Source organism: Etheostoma cragini, chromosome 8 (assembly GCF_013103735.1).
Source record: "Etheostoma cragini isolate CJK2018 chromosome 8, CSU_Ecrag_1.0, whole genome shotgun sequence".
NCBI classification, from domain to species: Eukaryota; Metazoa; Chordata; class Actinopteri; order Perciformes; family Percidae; genus Etheostoma; species Etheostoma cragini.
The window spans coordinates 8703859-8729241 of NC_048414.1; the positions used below are offsets into that span (position 1 = coordinate 8703859).

Genomic DNA, 25383 nt, shown 5'->3' on the forward strand with positions numbered 1-25383 from the left:
GGAGAATCAAGCAAACGCACCATTCAACTCAGGAACTTTATCACGTTAAAATTAACATGGCAGGAACAATATTTCTGTAATTGTGAATAGGGCTGAACAAAATATTGTTTTATTATCTTGATCAAGATATCAACTGGTGCAATAAATACATGGCGAAAGGCTGTGACATATTGTGAAAGACATTAAGAGATTTTGCGTTAGTAGAAAGAACACATCAGTAGAAAACTGCACTTTGAAATAAGTCATAAAAGTCATTCTTTTTAAAGTGGTGCTTTGTGAACTAAATTTAATGTTCACTTTGTTTAATAAAATAATGTTTGTTGTATTTTAGCCCAATACTGAAAGCAGAACTGAGTACAATTTAATATCTGTTTATTTTTCACAAGTTATATCGTTAAGGCCCATATTGCATATTTTTCTCGTATTATTACATTACATGTCATCTAGCTGACGCTTTCATCCAAAGCGTCTTACAATTTTTATATTTCAGGTATTAAATGTCTTGCTCAGGGACACATTGGTTGATGTAGGAATCAAACCCCCCATATCATGCACCCCTAGATATAAATATGTGTCATACCAAAGCATCAAGGTAAACATTAGTCCACTGGACTTGTTTGGCCTGTTTGTCTGCCAATACCATTGGTCTGCCTAGGACATCCAGGTACTCCTAAATTGGAAAAACAACACATTAACCAAATTAATGCTGTAATGAAGATTATTGATTAATACATGTGACAAACAATAAGTCATGGTCTTACCTGTGTGTTTATTCTGATGGCTCCAATAGAAGGAATCTCATAGAAGTAACCTGGATAAATGATCAGACACAGTCATTTCACCAAAACTAATGCCACGATCACACATAGCGACACAAGGAAATAGACGGCAACTGTACATCACAAAACCCCAAGTGGTCCACTCCCTTATGACACATGACACAAAAGAAAGTAAATTAACATCCATGACTTTTTGCTTCAGTGATGTGTAAGGAATTATTTACTGAAAAAAAGTCTATCCAGTTGCCATGCCCATGAATTTTTATTCTTTTTTTATTTGTGAAATTATTTTAATTATCACTTCACCACCCGTCTTCTATGAAGCTAGATTTTCATTTTATTACATGCGAGTAAATGCATCTTTGAAAGAAAAAAAATATTTGAGAGAAAAAGTTTTCATACCAATAGCAAAAAATAATAAGATGTGTCACTAAAAACAGCTTAAACATGAATTGACATTTTTTTTTAATTATTTCTGAGAAAAAAAATCCCTCTCAGACTACTTTTTTTAAATCTTAAATATATATATATATATATATATATATATATATATATATATATATATATATATTTTTTTTTTTTTTCTGCTATCAGTGAGAAAAAAAGTCTTTGCTCTCAATGCAATTTTTTCTCTCATCTAAGGATTTTTCTCTCAAAAATTTCATGAAAATAGTGTCATGAGATTTTTTTTTCGGAAATAAATTAAATAAAATTCAAATTTGTATGTAAACTTTTTTTTAGTCTAAAATATTGTTATTATTTGCTATTGGTATCAAAATATTTTCTGTGTGATAACTTTTTCTCTCAAACATTGTTTTTTCTCTCAGATCATTTATTTTCTCGCATATAATAAAGAAACAGATCTAGCTCCATATCTTCACAAATTACTTCCAAAATCTAGTCTTCTGTTAAGTACAATCTAATCTTATGCAGGGATAGTAACAAACTGATCCCAATATGCAGTAGGGATGTGTGTGATGATCTGTGATATACCTTTGTTGGAACAGGCCATCCACTGAATGGGTCCTTTATCGTAGTTGTGTTGTCCTACTGAGAAGGTGAAGATCCTCACCTGATGCACAAGGTTCAATTCAACCATATTTATCATAACATAACCGCTTCCAACGTAAAGCATATTCTTTATCGTTTTGGTCAGTTAACCGATGTGCTTTTGCCATTTCTCTTCATTGAATGTACATCTTTAATTTAATTGATGATTGTCTTGTCTTAAAATGTCATTATATTATAATCAAACAAACAGGTCCATTTACGGTTAATGTATTCAATTATGGTTCACATAAAAATATTTTTAAAAACTATACAGAAAACTATCTATGTTCACACACAATATTCTAACATGTTTTAACATATAATGGTGCATTAATAATGTTTCACATCAAATAGAATTAATATTTACACGATTTTCAGACTAAAAAATACATGTTCAACTGTGCTATTTTGACGGTGAACTTGAAATAGGTGTGCAACCTGCTCACATGTGTAGGTGTTTATGTCCATAAGTGTGCCTGTGAGTAGGTCTTCACACAATATACGGAAAACCTTATCTTCCTTTTGCATAAACCTTTAGGTAGGCAGGATATGCACACGGAAGTCTCAACCCAAAGGGAGCTCCAAAAGGCTGAGTCTAATAAAACTACAAAAGGAGCACATTTCAAAGTGCGGTATCATACTCACCGGCCTGTGTGTGAGTGTGTGTGTGTGTCACCATGTACCTTTTTGTCAGCATTGTACTTCTCCAATATGGCCTGAGCTCTTTCCTCTCCTCCGTCAGTAAACAGCATGATGATCTTGTTGCAGTTCGCTCTACTCACATTAGTCTATTTAAAAGAAAACGTGAGGATTTTCCAATTAATCATTTATTTATACCCAGGTAGTGGCAAGATTTGGTGGGTCTTCTAGTCCATCCCATTTTTGCTCGAGAAAGACACCTGTTAACATTGTGATAAACTTTGGCCTACTTGATGTTTTCCTGACCTCATCTGAAAACGTATCAACATCCAATGTATCTAAAACATAACGATTCACAGCAATATTCTGTCTTTGCTGACCTCCAGACCTTTCCTTTTTATCTTAAACACATTCACCCTCTCAAGAATTACAACCTTTTAATTTAGATGAGCCAATGTTCTTTCCTCTGGTGCCTCCCTTGTTTGCTCAATCAAAAACAGTTAAACGTTGGTGCGTTATGAATGTTGCAGATTCTAGGAACTGCTGGCAAAGGCGTCAGACTTGTTAACAATTCTTGTAATTAATACACACGTCTTAATCTGTCAGTACAATCATGTGGAAGACCAAGTTCAGAGTTTATCAAAAATACTAGTCTTAGCAGTTTTGTTGAATAACTCAACGTGAGGATGGTGCTTTACCATTCCAGGGTTGTCATGCATCTGTAACAATCTAATGTTTCCTTCCTTGTCTCGACAGTTGATTTGAGGTAACATTTCCAACCAGCAGATGGCAGTGAGAGACAATGCTCTGCTGCTGCTGTAAACATGGAGGCATCAGACGTATCATTCATTCAAAACTTGTTTTAAACCTATCATCTTCTCAGTTACACTCAAGTGAGAAAAAATGACATGTCTTGTTAAACAAAAAGAGAAAAACTGGAAAATCTTACTGTAGAGAGTTGCTGAAAAGCAAACTCAAAGCCTTTTGTGTAGTTTGTAATTCCTTTAGCTGTGATGTTCTGAACAGCATCCTTCAGCACCTTCTTGTTCCTCACATTGGCTTGAACCAGATGGTCGAAACACGCCGTCTTCTTCACCCTGGTGTTAAACTGGGAAAAAGAGGCAAGGAGTTATGACCTACAATGTAATCATACAATTAGAACATATGGAGAAAAAAAAAAAAACATACAAATGCAGCACACACACACACACACACACACACACAGGCACGCACACACACATGCACGCACACACACACACACACACACACACACACACACACACACACACTTCCACCTGGCCTTGGCTGTTATCAGGCAGTGGTAAACAGACATATTCATCAAGCCGCACTAATTGCTTCACATCCTTGGAGCTCAAAGATTTGGTACCCATGGAAACAAGATTCTGCTGTATAAGAACATGGTTAGGCAGCAACACCATCTTTTTTTAAAGGTGAGACCTTCTGATTTCCACCCCACAGCACACATATGCACACACACTGACTATACCCAACTTGAACCAAAAGATGGACAGTTGTTAAATATCAGTATGTATTTTAGGTGTGTGTGTGTGTGTGTGTGTGTGTGTGTGTGTGTGTGTGTGTGTGTGTGTGTGTGTGATTCCAATGAGCCTGGCAGCATTAAAGTGCATTTTAGATTGACAATAAAATACATACACATCTCCATTGAACTAAAAGGCAATACCATAGCGGCTGGGGTTTTACAACAAGACTGAATCAAGGTGACAGCACATAAACACTCGCAAACGTGCACGCAAACACAATAGAAGTTCACATAATTGCCCCATAGAGCAGACAGGGATCGTTTATCACATAATCTGTTACGTAAAAGGAGAAGTGAGGAATGTGAGGGCATAAAAAGAGAAGTGGGGAATGTGACTACAAGATTTAGAAGCATTTAAGTGAGATGGTGTTTCTCTTATAAAAAAACAATGAGCTCACATATTGTATGTGAGGTATCAATCATAGGCTAATTAGAAATATACAATTTTTGTAGATAATTTCAATAATTACCTTTTACACATTCTGGGGTAATTAATAAAAAACACATTCTAGCTTTGTAAGATAGTGTTATTGGCTTGCATAAAATGTGAATACAATCTTTACAAATTCCCTTGTGATCCTGTTACAGCAGTTCTTGTGTGCAGTTGTGATATGTCTAAGACATGTATAATGTGTAGTGCACAGGGTGGAGTGATACGCGAATAAGTTGTCACGTGATGCCTGTTTCGGCGCTGAGACACTAAAGTTTTAAAGATTCAGTTCTACTCTGTCCTGTTTGTCCGCATTGTTGTCAATATTACTTTGCGTGTGTGTTATGGTTCAGGCCTTGGGAATGGATTAGTGATGACACAAGAGAGAAGGCTAATCTTCAAGTCCTAATCCCATTGGACTGTCTGCTTCTCTGCTTTGGTACTCTGGCTTGCCCACTGGACTGACACTGGCTAACAGCACTGACATCAGCTAACACGGCTCAACAGGCTGGATGAAAGTGACGGGGGCTCAGTGAGGTGGGAGGGTGAGGGAAAGTGAGAACACAAGTGCGGAAAAAAATAAATAGAGAGGATGGTAGAAAGGGAAAGAATGAGGGGAGAGGAACAGCCATCAGCATTCTCCTGACCTACCGCAGCTGTTGAGGAAGTGTGTGAGCATCTTCCATGACCAAATGCCAATTAAGTCCCTGGGCTACTGTTAATGAGCAGAAAAATATGGGTAATATCAGAGATTAATGATTTAGTGTCAGGTTACAACACCCTCAGGGCCAGACATTGGGCGCTGAGTGTGTGTGTGTGTGTGTGTGTGATTAAGTATGTCATTGACAGAAAGTAACAGATAAAAAGACAGAGACTGACATAGAGAAAGAATATTGAGTTTTGGAAAAGCAATTAAGGGATGATTCTGGTTTATTATAACTTATTGTCGTCTTATTTTTGTAGCTTTGCAAATCCTTCCTACTGCTAATAATAACATAATAACATCATGACAAAAACACGTGTGATAGTTTGACTGCTCATGTTTTTTACTATGTTGAACTTTATTGCAGCAAGGTCTACATATTCCCAGATTTCATTAATTATTTTGGTAAGGACAATGTTAATGTAAACCATCATTACACTAAATTATCCTTTTTGTGCTTTCAAAACATCCATGGATGTAACATTTATTTTTATATTTTATTTTGACTGTTTTTAACTGCACCTTAATGTTTAATTTCTTGTACTGCACTGTAACTTTTATTAATTTAATCTTTTTTTGTAAAGCACTTTGAATTGCCTTGTTGCTGAAATGTGCTATTCAAATAAAGCTGCCTTGCCTTGCATCTTCCTCGGACCACTGACAGAGGTGGGTGTGATGCAGTTTCAGAGGATAGAAAGAAAACAATTTAAAAACAAAGTTCTAATTCAAAACTGAGTGGGACTCTTTGATCTAATCTCTCTCATTCTGTCTCGCTGTCTAAGATACACACAGACGAACAAAAACACACACACTGGGCTCCCAGACAGATTACGATAATTGCAAATCTTTGCAGAATCACAAGTTCGCCGTGAAACAGAATACATTGTGTTCAAGACAAAGGGTCCCCAGAGAGAGGAAACGGAGTCGGAGAATGGCTGTCGGAGTGCAAGGAGAAAGAAGACAGCTTCAATCTCTATGAAGACACATCTCAATAAACACCTCCACGGGAACCCATCTAAGCATCACACGGTCTTCGGATTGGCTCTTTCTGAGTGTAATCACAAGCCTGGAAGGCCTAGAATAGATGGTCAAAGAATGGAAAGGTGGAAAGGGAGAGCTATGGAAGTGATTGTTTGCTGAGAAGTAAAAATAAAGGGGAAACCGTGAAGGGAGTAAAGGGAAGTATGTTGCGGTATTGTATATGGAAGAGGACGAGCGTTCATTGTATGGGGATCATTCATTGACATGAAGAGATATACCTTGAGGCATACTGTATGCTGCAAAATGCTGAGAGGAATTGCATGACTCGATGATGAAAAGAAAAAGTGATGGAGAGATCAAGAGGATGATGAATGAGTGTTTCCTTGGGTTCACTCCTGTCAGAGGTGCAACTTTAATTCCTTAGAAGTGGGAATTGGCGCACACACACACACACACACACACGATCTCACACACACGTAAGGTGGTTGAGCGGTGACATGTAGTGCAATTTTAATCCTGTACACCAAATAGACCAGTGGGTATTTCATTAAAGGTCTGTTTCAGGGTGGCCAGACCTGAGTGAAATCCATATTTCATTACACTTCATCCATCTCTCTGTCTCCCTTGTGTTGTGTATGTGGGCATGTGTAGTTTATGTGTGCGGACATGGGCACAGTGTCTTCATGTGTGCATCTCCACTCAAATGTGGAGTACATACCGGTAAGTTCACTCATGTGCACTCTCTGAATCTGTGTATGACTGTGCCCCCTTTCTCAGCATGCAACATGCTCCCCACCGCCTCGCACAATCAGACGACCCGACATTCTGCAAGTGATGTGTTTAATAATACTCACATAAACCACGTTGACATAATCGTCATCAGACAGAGTCTCCAGCATCTCACTGACGGAAGTCCGGATCAGTTTGAGAGTCAAGCCAGACACACTCCCGCTTCTGCAACAACAACAACAACATACCTGACAGCTTCTTGCTGCAATCTGTCTGCTCGGTTCTTGTACTGTGAGATTTGACTCAATATAATTAGAAATGCTTCTGCCTTGGGACATGCATTACATTATGAGGCAAATCTAGGAAGGCACGTATTATAATCAGGGGAAATCATGACTGATGTGAGGAGGTTATGCATCAATGAGGTTCTAAGGTAACTCACGCATCCACAAGGATTAGCATATCTTTGGGTGAGGCAGCTCCTTGAATGTACCTAGATGGACATTAAAGAATGAAAAACAAACGGGTCTGAGACACAGATACACACACACCCACACACACACACATATATATATATATATATATATATATATATATATATATATATATATATACATACCGACCAACATTGAATATGTATATAGATTATATAAAAATATTCAATATATATATATATATATATATATATATATATATATATATATTGTTATATTTTTTTTGGGGGGGGGATTACATTGTCACAATGCAATTACACTGAATGTAAATATACAATAATGTTTGATTATCAACCAGCTTTCATATAAAGCCATATTTATTCATGAGAACCTACAACCACACAACCATACAAGCAAAGTAAACAATTATATATAATCATGAACATGGCTTGACTTTTGACCAACATTAAATAAACATTATGCTTCTTGTAGTTTTCTAGCAGTTTTCTTACCATGGTCTCCTGCGGACATCGTACAGGTCAATTTTACTGGGGGTCTTGCGAGCATCCATCCAGGGAGAAGCTTTGCAGAGAAGATTAGACATGTGTTGTTCATAACATTTTCACAAATAAAGGAAATAAAACACATATTCCGACTTTTGACACCCCTGTGAGACGAAAGTGTGTATCTGCAAATATCTGAAATATGCAGCGTCTTATTCAGCCCAACGGTATCTAGTTGCTGTCAGTCATATTTGAAGTAAATAAAAAAAGCTTAAATTTTTACCATGACGACAGTTGGCTTGTTGTATGGAAGCCCACATTTTTACATTTTATGCCATCTACATCACGACATATTTTATGCTCTGTAAAATTGTTCTTGGAGAGATAAATAGAAGGGGAATATTAAGTTATTTATCTGAGATGCCAACTCAAGAGCCCTGGATTCATTTACTTTGACACTAATCAGCAGCTTTCTATGTGTATGCTTTTAGTAAGTGGCACCATGAAAAATAGCCAGGAAGAGAGTGTGAGGCTGCCTAGCATGCATGATAAGAAGTAAAAAATGGAACAAATAGGAAAGAATTCAGGGACAGTGAAAATTCATGAATATTAGACATAAACTGGTCCCATAAAGCTATATAGTGTCTGTGATGACAGGGAAGCTCATGAATAGAAATAGCTTGGCAAAGAAAACAATAGCGATCAGCACTAGACTAATGCAGTTAATGTTAGTATGACACTATATGGAACCACCTATAAAATTAATGTAGATTGAAATATGGGGATTATTTATTGACTTTATTTGTTCAGTGATGTGTGAACAAAAGCAAACTGATGAATATGTTCCCTGGCTGTTTGTAGTCATGATTCAAAGCCCCATGCTGCATCTTATTGTAGGTCTACCAAATAATAATCAGCTGATTGGAGGGAAAACACACACACACACACACACACACACACACACACACACACACACACACACACACACACACACACACACACACACACACACACACACACACACACACACACACACAGAATTTCATTGTCATATGCACAAACAACTTAGGAGGCTAAATAATCAACCAGTGTTAAATATCAGGCAAAGATAAAGACGTTTTTTTTTCTTCTTTTTACCTGGGTAGTAGCGAGCCAGGCCCGTAGCGCTACCATACACCTGCCAGAGTAGGGTCGGGTCATCCTCTCTGTTTTTTCTAAACACGTCCTCCAGTGCCTCCGACCAGTTTAGTTCATTCAGCACAATGGTGGCTAGACATGCACAGACATACACAAACACATACTGTATATTTCAAATAACAACATAAATACTGGAAAGGCAAGCACAAAAAAATACATAATTGTAACCAGATTTTTTGTGCATGTCTGTGCGTGTATTCTGCAATAGTGATCCACCAACATAGCGGTGCAGGTGAGCAGGCCAGTGTAGACTGTCCAAGCTATGTAGACATCTCAGATTAACACATTCATTAAGATTCACACACACAGGCCCACTCAGTGTCTGCCCGCTCACCCAGCTTGACGCGTGAGCAAATATTAGGCCAGCACATCCAGACAGTCTCAGTATTTAGTAACAGATACTGAGGGGTGGTTTTCTAGCAAAAATGGTTTTGCAGTGAATTTAATTTAATTTAACCTGAAACACTATAACAGGTGTGCGTGTTTGTATGTACATGTGTGTTTGTATGTGTGCATGCGTGTGATTGATAATGTGTGCTGTGAAGGCAACAGACATTATGGATGTAATGACACAGCAACCAGACAGCTTAGAGCCACATAACACTCAATGTGATGGATGGAGACACAACACATGCTCCCCCAACTCTCTGCTCTGTCTCTCTACTGCTCTTCTTTTTTCCTTCATTCCTTCCTTTCACTCTTTTTTCTAAAATTGTAGTACTGTACATACTGTATGCTCTGTACATCTATGCATGTGTGTGTGTATTCGTGCGTGTGAATGTTTGTGTGTGTGTGTGCATGTGTAAGCATGCGGGTGTGTGTGATAGATTGGGATCCTGTATTGAGTGTGACGTGGCACATTGATGTGCAAAGCATACACTGTTCATTTGCATGCATACCTCTGGAGGGGAGAGTTAATGAAGCCTTGGTTGCCAGGAGTGCATGTTTTTTAGTATCGAAAGAGATAGACAGAGAGAGAGTTAGAAAGAGCTAGAGAGAGTAAGAGAGAAAGAGCGAGCGAGTGAGAGAGAGAGAGAGAGACAGACAGAGTATGCAGGGTGTGTTTGTGCTCAGTAAGGTATTTACCTCATTAAGGGTTTAATTTTAAAGGGAAAGAGATAGAAAAGAATACCACAACCCTTGTTAGATAATAAGAAATGTACAAACGTAATTTTGGAGTGAAGACTGATAAAGACAAAGAGGTTGGTAGATAGCTATCAATACACAGGCCTGCCCATAGCTAGATACACACACAGAGGATATACACATACACATCTATGCAAACAAACCAAAATAAAATCATAAAAATGCAACCAAAACATCTAAGCTAGTGATAATATCTTGCTTTTTAACGGTTTCATCGGTTTTGATTACTCCTGAGTTAGTAATATTTAATAAGCTTAACTCCACTGCTGCTTCATAAGTGATACAGTATCCTCTAGTTGCCCGTATTGCCACTGACACTAATGAATTCCCCGGCTGCTTTTGGCAGAGCTTTGATGTCACACCGAATCTGCACCCTCTAATGACTTCATCGCAACGGGATATCAGGGGTGCAATAAACTTCACTAACATAACATGGATTAGGTTATTTGAAACATTAAAGAGTACATTATTTCTCACTGCTTTAAATAAGGTAGTCCATCCCTACTTATCGTATACTTTATGTCTAGAAATGAATTTTAACTCCACTAAAGAAAAATTCACTTTGAAACAGTGATCTGTTTCATCCACTAGTGGATCAACGGCGTGTCAGTTACTAGATCGTCAACATGTCAAATGTTTAATTAAAGGAATAGCTTGACACTTTTGAGAAACTCAAGACTGGAAACAGGGGAAACAGGTAGCCTGACTCTGTCCAAACATCACAATATCCGATTGACAGCACCTATAAAACTCAGCTAATAATGTTAAATGTTTGTTTAATGCTGATGAAGACTTTAGTTTAACTTGACTGTGATGGGAAGATCACAATGGGAAACCAAAGAGGAGTGGAGCCCGGGCAGGGTGATGTTATAGGCAAGGCAGTGGCGTTTATAAAAGTTTAGACGGTATCCACAGCGCTGTGTAATAAGGTCTGGCTACACCACGGATATATATTCTATAATAGGAGAAAAAACGCTCTGGGTTGTTTGCATTTTATTTTAAACCAATAACATTTGTCTTGGGCCGTGCTAAGTTCCAGAAGCAGCAATGTTGCCTCTGCAAAATGGTCTCGGGAAGGAACTTTTGCACCCCGCAAAAGAAAACAACACATCAATTATGAAATTAAGTTTACTGTTCACATAAAACAGTAACATGAGCTATACCTATTACCTAAATAAAACCATAATCCTCCCTAAACACATACTACGTACATACACATAAACAAAATTTGCTCTTACCAGTGTATCACCGTTATAACCTTACTTTATTCATAGCAATCGCGGCCAAATAACGTAAAAATAGTCCTTGTAAATCTTAACAATGGTTCACCAAAAGAACCAAGCAGGCCTGACTTATTGCACTTTTCTGAAACCGTCTAGGGTGTGGCTGATATTGCGATTACAATAGGATTCACGATATTGGAAGACAGTATTGTTTTTGTATTATTATTTTAATTTTCATTGGAAAATTATTAAAATTGAAAGAATTTACAATTAGAGCTTGACTGATATATCAGTGGGCCGATATTATCAGCTGATATTAGGCATTTTCCGAACTATCATCATTCATAAAGGCAGAATATTGAATTTATCAATGTATCAATATTCAACAGTCGACCATGTTATGGTTTTGGTGTTGAATAGTTTGTCCACCAGAGGGCACTCTACCACGTCCCTGTTGGCAACACTTTTTTTAAGTTGTTTTGTTTTTGTTCAAAAGACTTTAAGTTTCATATCTTAAGTTTCTATTTTTATACATTTTCTTCATCAGAACATGTTCCTCTGTTCTGTTGTCATACTATTTTAGGGAGAACTCATAAATAACTACAAATAACTAATGTTAGGGCAATCTGTTTATGTTTTGACACGCGTTTCTGTATTTAACAAAAATATATACAATATATGGGACGATATATTGGAATGAAGGATTTATAAAAAAACTAACATTTATATCAGTATCGGCCTTAAAAATCCTTTATCGGTCGGGCTTTAATTAAAATTATTATTGTGTGATTGATTTTTGTGAGGATCTGTCCCACACAAGACATTTTTTTCTTTAGTTTGTAGGATACGATTTGTAGGCCAGCTGCAGCGACACAATACTTAATTCATAATGGTTTGACATTTATTTTGCCGTTTACAAATACTGTGCCCTCCTGCGATTTGGATAATACACTAGTCCATATTGTGATTTTGAACCAGTTGCGATTAATTGTTGCCCTAATCTTGGTACATTACATAAAGGTAATCATGCATCTCTCTTTGTATCCATCTATCTCTTTTTCTACCTGTCTCTCAGTTGTATCTCTGAATGTTGCATTTCTTATTCAGTGTTTTATTCTGTTCTTCTGAAAAAGAAAAACATCATGCTATCCTGAAGTTATTCATATACCGTAAACTCTTCACAATGTTGTCATAAAGATTAAAACACATAAATGAAATGTTGTTTTTAACTAGCCCTGGAGTATTACATAAATTGAATGCATACATTTTCAGCAAAAGCACCACAATTTCCTTTTCTTCTCTGTCACACGTGACCATGTCCTTCACTGGACAAAAACAGATGTGTCTTTTGTGATCTTTTGGTCAACGTCTGCTTCATAACATACACTCATCTCACACACTTGACATGCTGCTGCCTATAGAAGGTGATTTCATAAACTTGCTTCCCACTTTATCCAGAAAATCTAATTGACTCCAGCTGAGCAAAAGCTATTCCTGGAACATTTATAGAGTGGAGATCAAATTGGAGAGTTGAAACCTCAATAACGTATAAATCATCTGTTTCTTTTCAGGCATACAAAATACTCCTGCATGTGTGTCCATATCTGACACAGTATAGTATATGAGGTAGCGCACACTCAAAGACACAGAATTCTCTTGCTATTAATGTGGGGACTCTTCCCACTATGTAATGTGGGAAGAGTCCCCACATGTATAATGTGGGGACCATTGTTTTCCTATCACATTTTCATGAGCACTACATGCTCAAACTTAACCCTTACTCTAACTGTAGCCTAATCCTCAAACCTTGTCGCAACCTTAAAATAAATGTGCCATTCCCTATAACAAAGATTTTTCCCCACTGTAAGTGTGCTACAAGCTTTGGGTCCCTACACACACATACATATATATATTTTTTTATCTCGCTAAGATCAGACTTCAGCTCTGGATAGGTCCCAGCAGCTCAGCATTTCTTTGCATGCTCATTACAAGTTAGCAATAAACAGCATCCTTGAGAGAAAAGCAGTGTGAGGAATCATGGCACCCAGCCCAGATTATGGCCAGAGAGGCATCTCAGGAAAAGAAATGACAATGTCACAATGAGTTGAAAAGCATGCTAATAAACCAGGCTTGCACTTTTACAGATAACACACACTGACAGCAGTATGTGCCCATTTCTTTCCCTCATTTCTGGCCCTGTGTTTGGGGTCGGCAGAAAGGTGAAGTGTTTAACCTTGGGGCCAGCAGGCTGAGGGCCATGCTGGGGAAGTCACTCCATTCTGCTTTCCCACCCAGTCACTGCTGACGCACCACATCCCACTCAACACCAATTACTAACCATCTAAACACATAGATACACGCAGATACTCAGTGTGACACAGCCACAGATCAAATACAAATACATACTGTTAACTAATCAGCGTCCAGTGCAGCCTGATGGTTAGAGAAACAATCTTGTAATTGGACTCATGTTCAAACTTACATGAACTATGGCTGCACAATTAATCACAATTTTATCAATTGTAATATCAGTCAAAAACAGATATTTTCTTCATATTGTTCAGCCCTAACATAGTGTCCTTGAGCAAGGCATAGAACACTTAATTGCTCATTGAAAGTCAAACTATGATAAGAGCACCTCCCAAGTGCTTAAAATGTAAAAATAGAAAGATTATTAGTCCACAGTTAAGATATTCATCAGACCATCCATAAGTCATTGACATTCAACTTAAGCTTTGCTATAGTCCCAGAGACTCTAGAGAATCAAGTTTCTGTGAACCACTGAAGGCAAATGTCGCCACATGATGATGAAATTATAAGAAATTTACATTTTTGACAAACAGGCCAAATACACTCTGTGACAGATGCACATACTGTATGTTTCATTACAATCTTGATTTGTTTTGCTGACATGAACTACAATGCCAGACAGTTCAAATACAACTGACAACATAAAGCACACACAAGGCAATCTGATCCAAACTGATGTTGGCCTATGATTTACAGTAAAAAAATTATCCTTTCTTGTTTGAACAAATGCTGATCATACTGTTTTTTAATGACAATTAAGGATGTAGTGTAGAGAACACTTTTTTACTTTAGTTAGGTAAAAAATACTTAATTGTTATAATTATTATGTGAAGAAACACACATTTCCAAATAAAACCTCCCACTCTGGGAAAATGTAGAAAACAGACAGGATTATGTTGAGAATATATGTTTGGTACAAATGAAGTTGGATCACTGGCTAAAATTTATATCAATCAAACTTTTTATTTACGAATATGTTTTAAAGCTAACAATGTAAAGCCTGAACAGGTTGAATACAAAAAAAAAACCTTGATAGGTTTTCTCTGACAAAGGCCAAAAAACATTTTATTCAGAGGGCCCCCATTCATTTATATCCCAAGGACACATAGCTTAGCCACGAGGCAGAAGAGTACCAGAAAATATCCTATTGTGCTGTATCAGTTTTTTAAAACCATCATGTAACCATGGGCAAATTTGCCAGGGGCACAATCTGTAAATAACATTTCCTAATGGGTTGGTGTGTCACTTGTATCCATGGTTACCACTTGGAAGTGTGTGTGTGTGTGTGTGTGTGTGTGTGTGTGTGTGTGTGTGTGTGTGTGTGTGTGTGTGTGTGTGTGTGTGTACTCACAGCCATCATAGATGTCAGTAGGGATGTGGACAGCCGTGTGGTTGTGATCAGTCAAACGTTTAAATGATGGATCCTCTATAAAGTCTGGTCGAATCTTGTATTTTCTTCCCTCTGTCTCATTTGCATCCAGCTAAGGGGGGGGTAAAGAAAATCAAGATGCAGACAGCAATGCTAACCGTAGGTTTAACATATCATGCAAAGCCTCTGTATTATATTTGCTGACGCATCTTTGCATGTTTATGGGTTTATTAAAAGCACAAGATTGATTATACATCCTCATCAATGTGGTCGCCGTACTTTTCACACCCTCCAAGCTTGTTTAAGAATAGTTATCATCATTGACAATATTCTTAATATTATCCTGCATTTGCCCCTTATAATCACATTTACTTGGGAGGAGTAGCAAGAGACAGCCAGATTGTCTAGGCTCCTTGCGGTGCTTTATAGCTTCTAGTGTGCATTCACCAATTGACATCAATGAGAGCTGTACAGACAGATATATGAAAAAAAGCATGATGAGATATGAAGGAAAGAATGCAGAGTAGAGAGGGAGTGAGGTGGTGAGGTGGAAGGAGAGAGAAAAAGCAAGAGGGGGGAGGGAGAGTGCGAGCAGTTGCTTCCTAATAAAGCAACAGTGTAGCCAGCTCATACATCTCATCTGTCAATTAGAGGAGAAACATGGCAGAAACCTCTGCACCTGAGAGAGGGTGGAGGGAGGACGGGGAGGAAGCGACACAGGAAGAAAAGCCTGGAGAAGAGGCAAAAGAGGGAGGGATTGCAGTAAAAGGCTGAGGCAATGATGTAAAGTGAGGTTTAAAAAGTAAGCTACGGATGTAGTGAAAAAATGAAGCAAAACGGACGAGAGGAGGGAAAATGAGGAGGAGAAAGGGAGGACAGGAGAGAAAGAGAGGGTGCTTTATAGTAAAACCATATTACTGGCCCATGTCTGAGTGTGACCCATGTGTTTGCCAAGGCAGGACAGCAAATAGGCAGAAGGGGAAAAAAAGCACACTCACATTGTCCTTTGCATTGTAGTAGGAGATTTCATCACCCTGTAAACAAGTCACACAGAAGCACAAATATCACTTTGTGGCTGCTTTAGGGTGTTGCACAAAGAAGAGTAACATTTATGCAATCATAAACAGTTCTTTATTTTGTTGGTAGAAAACTCCATTAGTAAATCCTCCAGTTTTATGTTAATGAAGACGCTAGTCTGTGCTACCAATCAAATGAATACTTTATGAGTTAAGCTGAGTGTTCCTCTTTATACATCTGTGTCTGTGTGCCTACAGCCATTAGCAAAGCTTCAGGGAACAATATTCCTGCCATCGAGAACGCAATATGGTCATTCAAAGATTAGAAACATCTTTATCTGTCTCTGTGACAAGTATTCCTGCCAACTGCTGCGCCACAATGGTTCTTAGAAAGCAGAGTATCTGTCATCTGAAATGAGGGGCATCACACCTCAACACAGTGTATAATATGCAATAAACCACTTTAGTAATGGACACACTACAGTGTATGATACACACATTTAACTTACACATACAGTATGTAATATACGTACTCAGGTAATCCTGTATGCATGTTTGTCTGTATTTTTGTGTCCCTCCATTACCTCAAAATCGTCTTTCCAGTTATGCTGCATCTGGAAATTCTCAGCAGCTGTGGCCAGTTTCTGGGGAGTGAAATATGACAGGGATTTAGATTGTAAACTGCACAAGGTATGCCTCCTTCACAGCGTCACTATAGAAAACCTCAGCAAAAGAGAGTATGTTAAAAAGCATAATAGAGACCATCCTGGAGACTGAAGTAATGATCTTACTCGCGGAGCTCTAACCACAGGGCTATCATGGTCTTACTGCACTGCCCACTAAAGGCCACACCACAGTGTCATACTGATACTGATACTCATACAGAATGAAAAGGTTGTACTGTTGTAAGAGAATAGTGTTTGTGTGTGTATGTGCAAGGGAGAGAAAGAGAGTGTGAAAGAAAATACAGAGAAAATGGGGATGAGCAGTGTAAAAAATTATCAGATCACTGAAAAAGCCAAGTGCAAATGGATTACCAACAGAGAGGATGCCAATCAATTTATATTCCACTAAATAACAGGAGGATATAAATGCTCTCCCCATCTCTCTAACAGGCACACACACTCACAATTCAATAGAGAAAATAGGGGTAAGAGGAATATATTTATCGCACTAGACCATTTCTTACCAAGTACAAGCAATAAAAAGGGCAAGCACAAACTAAACAGTGCGTATTCATCACACTTGGAACAAAATGACTGCTTAAGTGCTCTGTAGATATCCAGGGTAGTATTTCCAATGACAGCTTTTAAGATGGTTCTGTGTTAACAAACCATCTGGCGCCTCAGGTTACTAACAGGTTAAAGTTTGGACAAAGTTTACTGGGGGACATTCATGGCCCCCAGTACAAGGTAGATGTACAGGTTACATTTCAATTACTTTAGTGTTTCCCTGAATTTCCCTTTACTGCCACTAGCTGGCCAAACCTTTCACTTATCTATAAAATATCTCAAAATCTACTAACTATGCATATGGACTGGGACAAACTCTGCCGACATGTATGATCCCCAAAAAATTCATGTCATTTTACTTTGGTGATCTTTTGACTTTTTGTCTAACACCATCCTAAGGTCAAAATTTCAATTCACTTCAATGTTCACCCAAGCAAATTCACACAGGCGCTCATATGTAGAAGTTTACTCCTTGACTCTGCGGCTGCGGCTTCCACTCCGACCTGCTGCCCCTGCTGCATGTCATTCCCCTTCTCTCTCCCCTCTAGCCTGGCCCTTGCCTGTCCTTCTTCTACAAAGTAACTATAACCCTGTGGAGGACAGCCTTTAATGTATCCCCTGTCTTACAACAACAGCAAAGTTACCACAGCCTCAGAGAGACTCCACTCACGGATGTGTTTTTCAATTAATCAATGCAATTAGATTGGATGACCTTAAAGTGTATTTATAGCTGAATCTCAGTCTGATACCCATCTGTTGAAGTAAGGAAGTATAAAAAAGACCACATCAGATCTGTGCATGAGCAATAAATGGATGAGATGCTTATAGTATATGTCATTCCGTGCTTTTACTGAGTGTGTGTTTGAGTGTGTATATGTGTGTCTATGGCCATGTGTCAACTGTAGGCAATGATTTCATTCTTGATCAACATTCCCATCCCTTTGGCCTCCAGTCCTGGGCGCTGTTCCAGGCCTGTCTCCTCCTCCTCTGCACTGGCTGTCAGCAGCTAAATATACACCTCATTCGAGCCATAACACACACATACACATACCAACTCAAAATAGTGATCATTAGGTTATTACGCTCCAAAAGAATTCCGTCACTGCATAAATCATCTGTTTTAAATTTATAAACTGTGTCCATCAAATGCTTGACGATGACGCTTGCTTTCACCAGACCTTAGGGGAGTTTAGACTATTTCAGTGATTTCTTCTGGAGATTTACATCTGTATCAATAGCTCTAATTTAAGTAAAACAATTTAATGAGTAGTACAAAAACACACGTCTGATCGGACTCATATAATGCCAACAGATATTAAGCCACTTATGACTTTGCATGAACAAAATCTAACTCACTGCCTACTTATTGCTTTACCAGTGCTTACTATGAATTCAGAGGTAAGGACAACCCAGGTAGAACTGGATGGTTGTATAACATTTGTTCTCATTAAATTTAGTGACACCTACACTGCAAATTCAAAAATGAAAAAACAATCAAAAGAAAACCTGGTTCCCTATATTTTCATTCCATAAGTGTTTTATTAGAAAAGTAATAATAATGACTATAATAATGTCCCACCTAAGGGAAAGTGGAAGCAACAGTTCATATCCAACTGAAAAGGCCAAATGCAGAAGACCTTTTCATTAGGTTAATGTAAGCTAATATCAAAGTAACATGACATCATGTTAATGTCACACCATTGGACTAACTGTGTGTTATCACTTATGCACAAACCCAGACCATCTTTCAAAATAAGTTCAATTTGCTAAATGTATGAAGTACCCGTACCACCGTAAATGCACGCTGAAACACAAATACATACAGCCATGCATGGACACATGGATGTTGATTACAAATCTCTCTATTGTGTTGTATGTGATATGGGACAGGATTATAAGCAACAGCTGTTTAAGAGTGCAGGCCGACAGGGTTGTTAAAAATTCATGACAGGGCTTTGACGAGACTCTCCCCTCTGAGGGATATGGAGGAGGGTGAGGAGGGGTGTGTGTGAGGATGGATACCTAATTACCCTTCACGTTTTTCTCTATTTTTCTCTGTATCCCTTTATACCTCTCTCTTTCTTAAACACTTACTTACTACCCAAAGAAAGCAACGTTGTGATCAAAATCCACTTTAAACTACAGAGCATCCATTTAATGAGACCGATCCCTGAGTGACAGCTAACCTCTCTAAACTGGCATAACAGTTCATTACAGAGCCACTGTAAGTTGCCCTCTCTGCCAATTGATTAGAAGCCAGAGTTTCTCAGTTGAAACACACAAATTTAGCACTACAACAGTTTAGTTAATGAGAGTGCGTAACACAATTCCCACAGCGTGCTTGATCAAACCGCTCATTAGTCTCTTTCATTTATTGTGGTATAGATGTCCCAGCTCCACACCATAATGACTCAACTCTGTCACTGTATGACCACTGGAGACCTGAAGAGAGCCACCACTCCCCTGCAGCCTTAATGGGGGGGGAGGAGACAAATAGATGTATATGAGGAGGAGGAGGAATTGGATCAATTGGCAATAGTAAGTGGAGTGGTTTACTGTAAGGAATGAGGTGCTTCAGTGAGAAACAGGAACAAAGAGAAGAAGGAATTTATAAGAATCATGTTGTCTGATCCCAGGAGAAAAAAACATCCAATACTATCTGTAGGCAGAATTGCTGATACATGTTGGTTTGCTATATCTTACTCCCATTTGAACAGGGGAACGTTCTAATGATGGCTGCAACAACAGTGCATATCAATATTCCAACAACCAAATAGGGCCCATAATATAATATTTCTATATAACATTTGGAGATGGCACGAGTGTTGAATGGCTATTGGACTTGTTCCTGCTAGCCCCACGGAGAGAGATATTTCTGCCCGGCTCTCACCAGTCTTAGTTGTTATTCTGCCAGGGCAGCCCAGTAGCCCACCATGCATTTAGTGAGAAAGCAGAGCACAGCTTAAAGGATAGACAGGGAAGATGAGACAGGCTCTGCTAAACGTCACAGAGCTTCCCAGACTCCCTGTGTGCGTGTGTGTGTCTTTGTGTGTCTTTGTGTGTGTGTGTGTGTGTGTGTGTAAGCGTGTGTGCGTGTGTGTGTGTATGTGTGTGTGTGCGTGTGCGTGAGTGTGTGTCTGTGTTTGTGTGTGTGTGTGTTTGTGTGTGTGTGCGCTTGTGTGCGTGTGTGTCTAAAGTCTCCACACGACTAAAATCAATGGGCCATTCAGAGCACACTGCCTTCTCCCCTAGACAACAAAGCAATACTCACAAGAGTAGTAACAGTCTAAAAGATCATTAACACCCACATCCAGTCTCATCTTTCCTATCCTTGTTTCTGACAGCGTGTCCACATTCATGAACGCTAGTTATCTATTCACCATAACCAGTCCCAACTCTAAGGGATGACATGAAAGTAAAAAGTGGGAGATGTGAAGGGTCAGTATAAGAAGCAGCAAAGAAAAGTGTCTAAAAAGGGAAGAGGAAAATACATAAATTATGAGCAGATGGATTAACGGAAAGGACAGCCCAGAGAGAGAAAAAACAATACCCTGACTCAGCATGATCACAGTGTTTGCATTTCTCATTAAAATTTAGCTTATAAGAATGAACAGTGGGATGATATAAATAGATGTATACAATGGTAGGTGGGGGTTGTTTAGTAAAGAATGATGGGAGCTTTATCCAGAAATGCATTAGTTTGTTTTCTTGGGAAAATGCATGTGTGTACAGAGTTATAACAGAAAGACAGTGGGAGATAAAACAAAGAGTAAGAAACAACAAGAGACTTGGGAGAAACAAGAAATACAGAATAGGGGAGATGGACAAACAGAGTCAAAGGGAGAAACAGATGACACAGGAGTGTAAAAGCGGAGTGATACAAAAGGTGAGTTGAAGGGAGAGGGAAGAGACATGCAGTAGGAGAAAGGAGGGAGCAATACAATAGAGAGTCAGAGGTCAGAAGAGATGAAGAAGGGTGATTTCAAATTCCAGTTTGACAAAGAACTGTGGCAAAAGGCCAGGAGCTGGACACAGGAGAGAAACAGTAGACTGGAGAAGAAATACGACAGAAAGAGAGGGATATAAGGATTGAAGGAAAAGGAACCGGAGATGAGATAAGGGAGAAAGGGAGCGTGAGACAAGAGAGAAAGGGCAGATGAATCTGCAGATGAATCTGCAGCTGTGAGAGCCCATGGGGAGTGCCGTGCTGCTTTACATGACTTCTCTCAGAGGCCAAAGCCTCCAATGGGAACAGTAAATCTACAGCTGCTTCAAGTCTTATTTGCTCGCTTTGGCTCTTTTTTCTCTGTCATCTCTGTGTATATCCACCTTAGATATTGTATATTGTTGGTTCCCTAATAATATCTCACAGGGAATATGTTGGATTTCTTTACAACACAAACTGTGTTATGAAGTTATAAATGTTGGCAATTCATTGCTCAACGCTGAATGCTGAATAATTATTAAAACCATTAGTAATAGCGTATAACCCCTTCACTTGGATGCCCTTTCAGAAAGTGGCATCAAGACAAATTGAGGACCAAAGCAAAACTAATCAAATATTAAACGTTGTGATTTCCTGCAAGGAAAAAGGTAACAAAAAAGCAAATGTGGAAAGGCATGACAGAAAGCAACAATGTTCATGTGGATTGTGACTGAGAAGCAGGATCTTAAACTGGTGTAAGACAAAGGCCACTTATTATCTCATCAAATCTCGATTACTGTAATTACAACAAAGTATCACAATATTGATTCTGAACAAACTACCTTTCACATGTGATTTATATAGATTATTATAATATATGAGAATAGATTGAAAGATTGAAACTGTCACAAGTATTCCATTGTTATCTTTGGCATGATGTGCTCCAACAACACAGTTTGGATCTCTACTCGAATGAATTAAGATACTTGTCCCTGGCCTACTATAAGTCTAGTTAGACTTCTCCATATGTACTGCTCCCTCTCACTATCTCTCTCTCTCTCCCCCTCTCTCTTTCTGTCCATCACACACACATAAACAGAAATGCAAGCACACAGACAGACACATGCAGACACCTCTTGTCTTCTTAATATGATCAGCGCAGAGCGGAGATGGGTGGTTGAGTAACATCTGCTCAGGAGACTGGAATATCTCTGATCGTATCATGGTCTCTGTTCATTACTGCGTTACTTTGGCACACACACATATACACACGTGAAAACCTCCTAATGTCACATCTTGTGCTCAGTATTATAACATTGTGACAGCAGGCAACAGATTAATAAAAATATGGTCCAACACCTGGGGCCCATGAAAAAAAACTAAACACTCAACTCACTGATAACTGAAGTGCACAATATAGACATCTAGGTGAAATCAGGAAGGGAAAGCTACTTTGTACCAATCCAAATTGGCAAAATGCTTTGTTTTTAAGAGCTTTTTGATGTTTTTGACACTTAAAAGAGATAGTTTGAGGGTGCCTGGTTAGCTCAACTAGTAGAGCGGGCGCCCATATGTAGAAGTTTATTCCTCGACTCCACGGTGCGGCTTTGACTCGGATCTGCTGCCCTTTGCTGCATGTTATCCCCCTTCTCTCTCCCCTTTCAAGTCTAAACTGTCCTATACAAATAAAAGCATGAAAATATGCCCCAAAAATGCTTTTAAAAATAAAGAAAAAAAAGTTAAAAGAAAGGCATAGTTTGCGAGATGCAGTAATCCTAAATTATTTACATAATTTTTTAATGGTGGTGAGGAGAGAAAATATTTCAGAAAATGAAATTTGATCGAGGTGTTAAAGTTGTACAATGAAATGTTGAAATTTAACAGTTGAAAGTTATCAAACAGAATCAAGAATGGCCATCATACTGACTTCCTTTTGATGTAAAATGAAAGAAATTTTCAATGTACAAGGGAAATATGCTGTGTCTATGGTATAATTGTGGGATATCCTATTGTGGCACCTGAAGCCTAGCTTGTAAGTGTATAATTTGAAAGAACATGTGGCTGAACTAGACACTGCATCAAAATCCTGGATAATGTGGGTTGGACAAGTGAGACAAGGAGCCTTGTCTGAGCTTAAATGTAGCAGTGCAATGTATAAATATTCTCCCTTTGATTCAACAAAAGCTGAGACGTGGATTCTGCTGCAGGTCAGGTTTGAGAGTTTCAATGGACATTTTGAAATATTTATCCTGCAGGGAAAATGGATCATCCTTAGAGGCAACTGTAGCTGGATTCTGAATTCAAGCTAACTACAATGCCAACTGGTAAAATCCATATTAAACAGCAACAATTTGCAAGTGCTAACTTCTGGCATATTTAATAACAGTAATCACTTCTTTTTCTATTTTTAACATGATTGCATCCAGTAAAATGTTCCTTGTTTATAAATGATAACGTTACTGAAGCCCATCATTCCAAGGAATTTCATTATTGATCTTAACTTGCATGCCGGTAATCATGATGCCGTCATTGGAAAAGGAAGATTTCATTTTTTTGTAGACACAAACATTAACCTTCACACATACTGTATACAAGTTCTCTCTCCCTGTCTCTCTCTGTCTCTCTCTCTCTCTCTCTCTCTCTCTCTCTCTCTCTCACACACACACACACACACACACACACACAGTACCTGGCCACCTGTGTCCTGTAGAGTTCTAGTGGTGCTGTTGAGGTATTACTCTAAGTAATGTTGTAGACTGGCTCATTAGTCACTGGACAGAGCCATTCACCCCAGGAGAAGAGAGGAAATTATACTCACACACACACACACACACACACACGCAAACACACGCACGCAAGCACACACACACACACACACACACACACAGACAAACACAGTCAATCACTCACCTCATGCAGATTGTTCACACAAAAGTAAACACCACACGGCTGCTGGTTGTTAGTAAGAGTGAGAGGTGGACTGTCAACAACACCTAGATGTTTGTGTGTGTGTGTGTGTGTGTGTGTGGATGTCTGTCTTCAGTGTTTTATCAGTTTGCCTTTTGCCAAACCAGTTCTGGCCCATCAATTATTAAGTATTTACAGTAATTACAGTGCACATAGACAGCAAGACCAGGAGAGAACAGACTGTGGACGTGGGTAAATTAAGTAAATGGATCTGGCCTCCGGCACATCACACACTTTCACTATGTGGTCAATTGCTTTTGACAAACCTTTTAAGAGTTCTCTCTCTCTCTGTCTCTCCTCTCTCTCTCTGTCTCTCCCTCTCTATCTCTCTAACACACATACATCCACACACAGTTGTCTCTTTCTTTAAGTAGTAGAAGTATTGTCTGACTCAAATTACCCCTGTTCATCCCCATACTATTTAGGACAAGTAAACCTGTCTATCTTAAATTATAAATGTATATGTGTTTACTGTAGAAGTGTGTCTGTTTCCATAGCGCACTGATATTACATGTTTATTTACAGAAATAGCAATGGCAACAACGTTCATCTGGGAATGTGGAGTGGCTGATCTGTGTTGACATACAGTATACTAATGTAACTCTGACTTAAGAGGACACTCAACAGACTTTACTACTGAAAAGTAAAGTAGATATGCATGTACCACGTTTAGCCAGCAAGAAAAACTAATGAATATGTGAATTAAGCTAATAGGTGTAACAATAGACCTATTTGAACCCGTATACCATTGGGTCACCCTACGTATCTTTACTTTCCTTAGTTAACATAAAGCCACATTAAACATAGCTCCTAACAGGTGACAGGTGATTGTAATATTCATTATTTGGTGAGAAAATGCAAGCCAGAGGGGGAAAGGGGGAATTGGCTTGAGACACTATGCATACGTATCCTAGTCGGGGTTTGAGTGTGTGAGTGCTCCCTGTTGAAATCAAGCCCAGGTACACATTGTAACATCTTTGATAAAGAATCTCTCCTAACAGTGTGCAGCCAAGTACTCATTCATAATGCATGTTAGACTCTCTCACACTTATTTATGGAAGCATGCATGGACACACATACTGTACATACACCTGTGGCTCTGTAAACTGTGGCCTTTTAGAGGGCATCCATCATACAGAATTATAGATCAGAGACGGAATGACAGAGAGGACGAGAGGGGGGGGGGGGG

General features: G+C 38.7%; 1 protein-coding gene and 1 long non-coding RNA gene across 11 annotated transcripts in view; one reads left to right on the forward strand and one right to left on the reverse strand.

Annotated features, from left to right (window-relative positions):
• Positions 1–25383, reverse strand: part of LOC117948720 (voltage-dependent calcium channel subunit alpha-2/delta-1) — a 60448-nt gene that overhangs the window by 24247 nt on the left and 10818 nt on the right. For all 10 annotated transcript variants that reach the window (XM_034878502.1, XM_034878499.1, XM_034878497.1 and 7 more), the window contains exons 4-15: positions 16655–16714; positions 16053–16088; positions 15037–15166; positions 8947–9078; positions 7819–7888; positions 7315–7365; positions 6998–7097; positions 3418–3576; positions 2513–2617; positions 1773–1851; positions 762–811; positions 581–670 (exon numbers count right to left, since the gene is read on the reverse strand). In XM_034878502.1, coding sequence (XP_034734393.1) covers positions 581–670; positions 762–811; positions 1773–1851; positions 2513–2617; positions 3418–3576; positions 6998–7097; positions 7315–7365; positions 7819–7888; positions 8947–9078; positions 15037–15166; positions 16053–16088; positions 16655–16714 — 1062 coding nt within the window. The remainder of the gene's footprint in view (positions 1–580; positions 671–761; positions 812–1772; positions 1852–2512; positions 2618–3417; positions 3577–6997; positions 7098–7314; positions 7366–7818; positions 7889–8946; positions 9079–15036; positions 15167–16052; positions 16089–16654; positions 16715–25383) is intronic.
• LOC117948722 lies at positions 14–23951 on the forward strand. Its single transcript, XR_004657543.1, has 3 exons — positions 14–241; positions 9853–9858; positions 23940–23951. It is a non-coding gene; the product is annotated as an uncharacterized LOC117948722 (long non-coding RNA).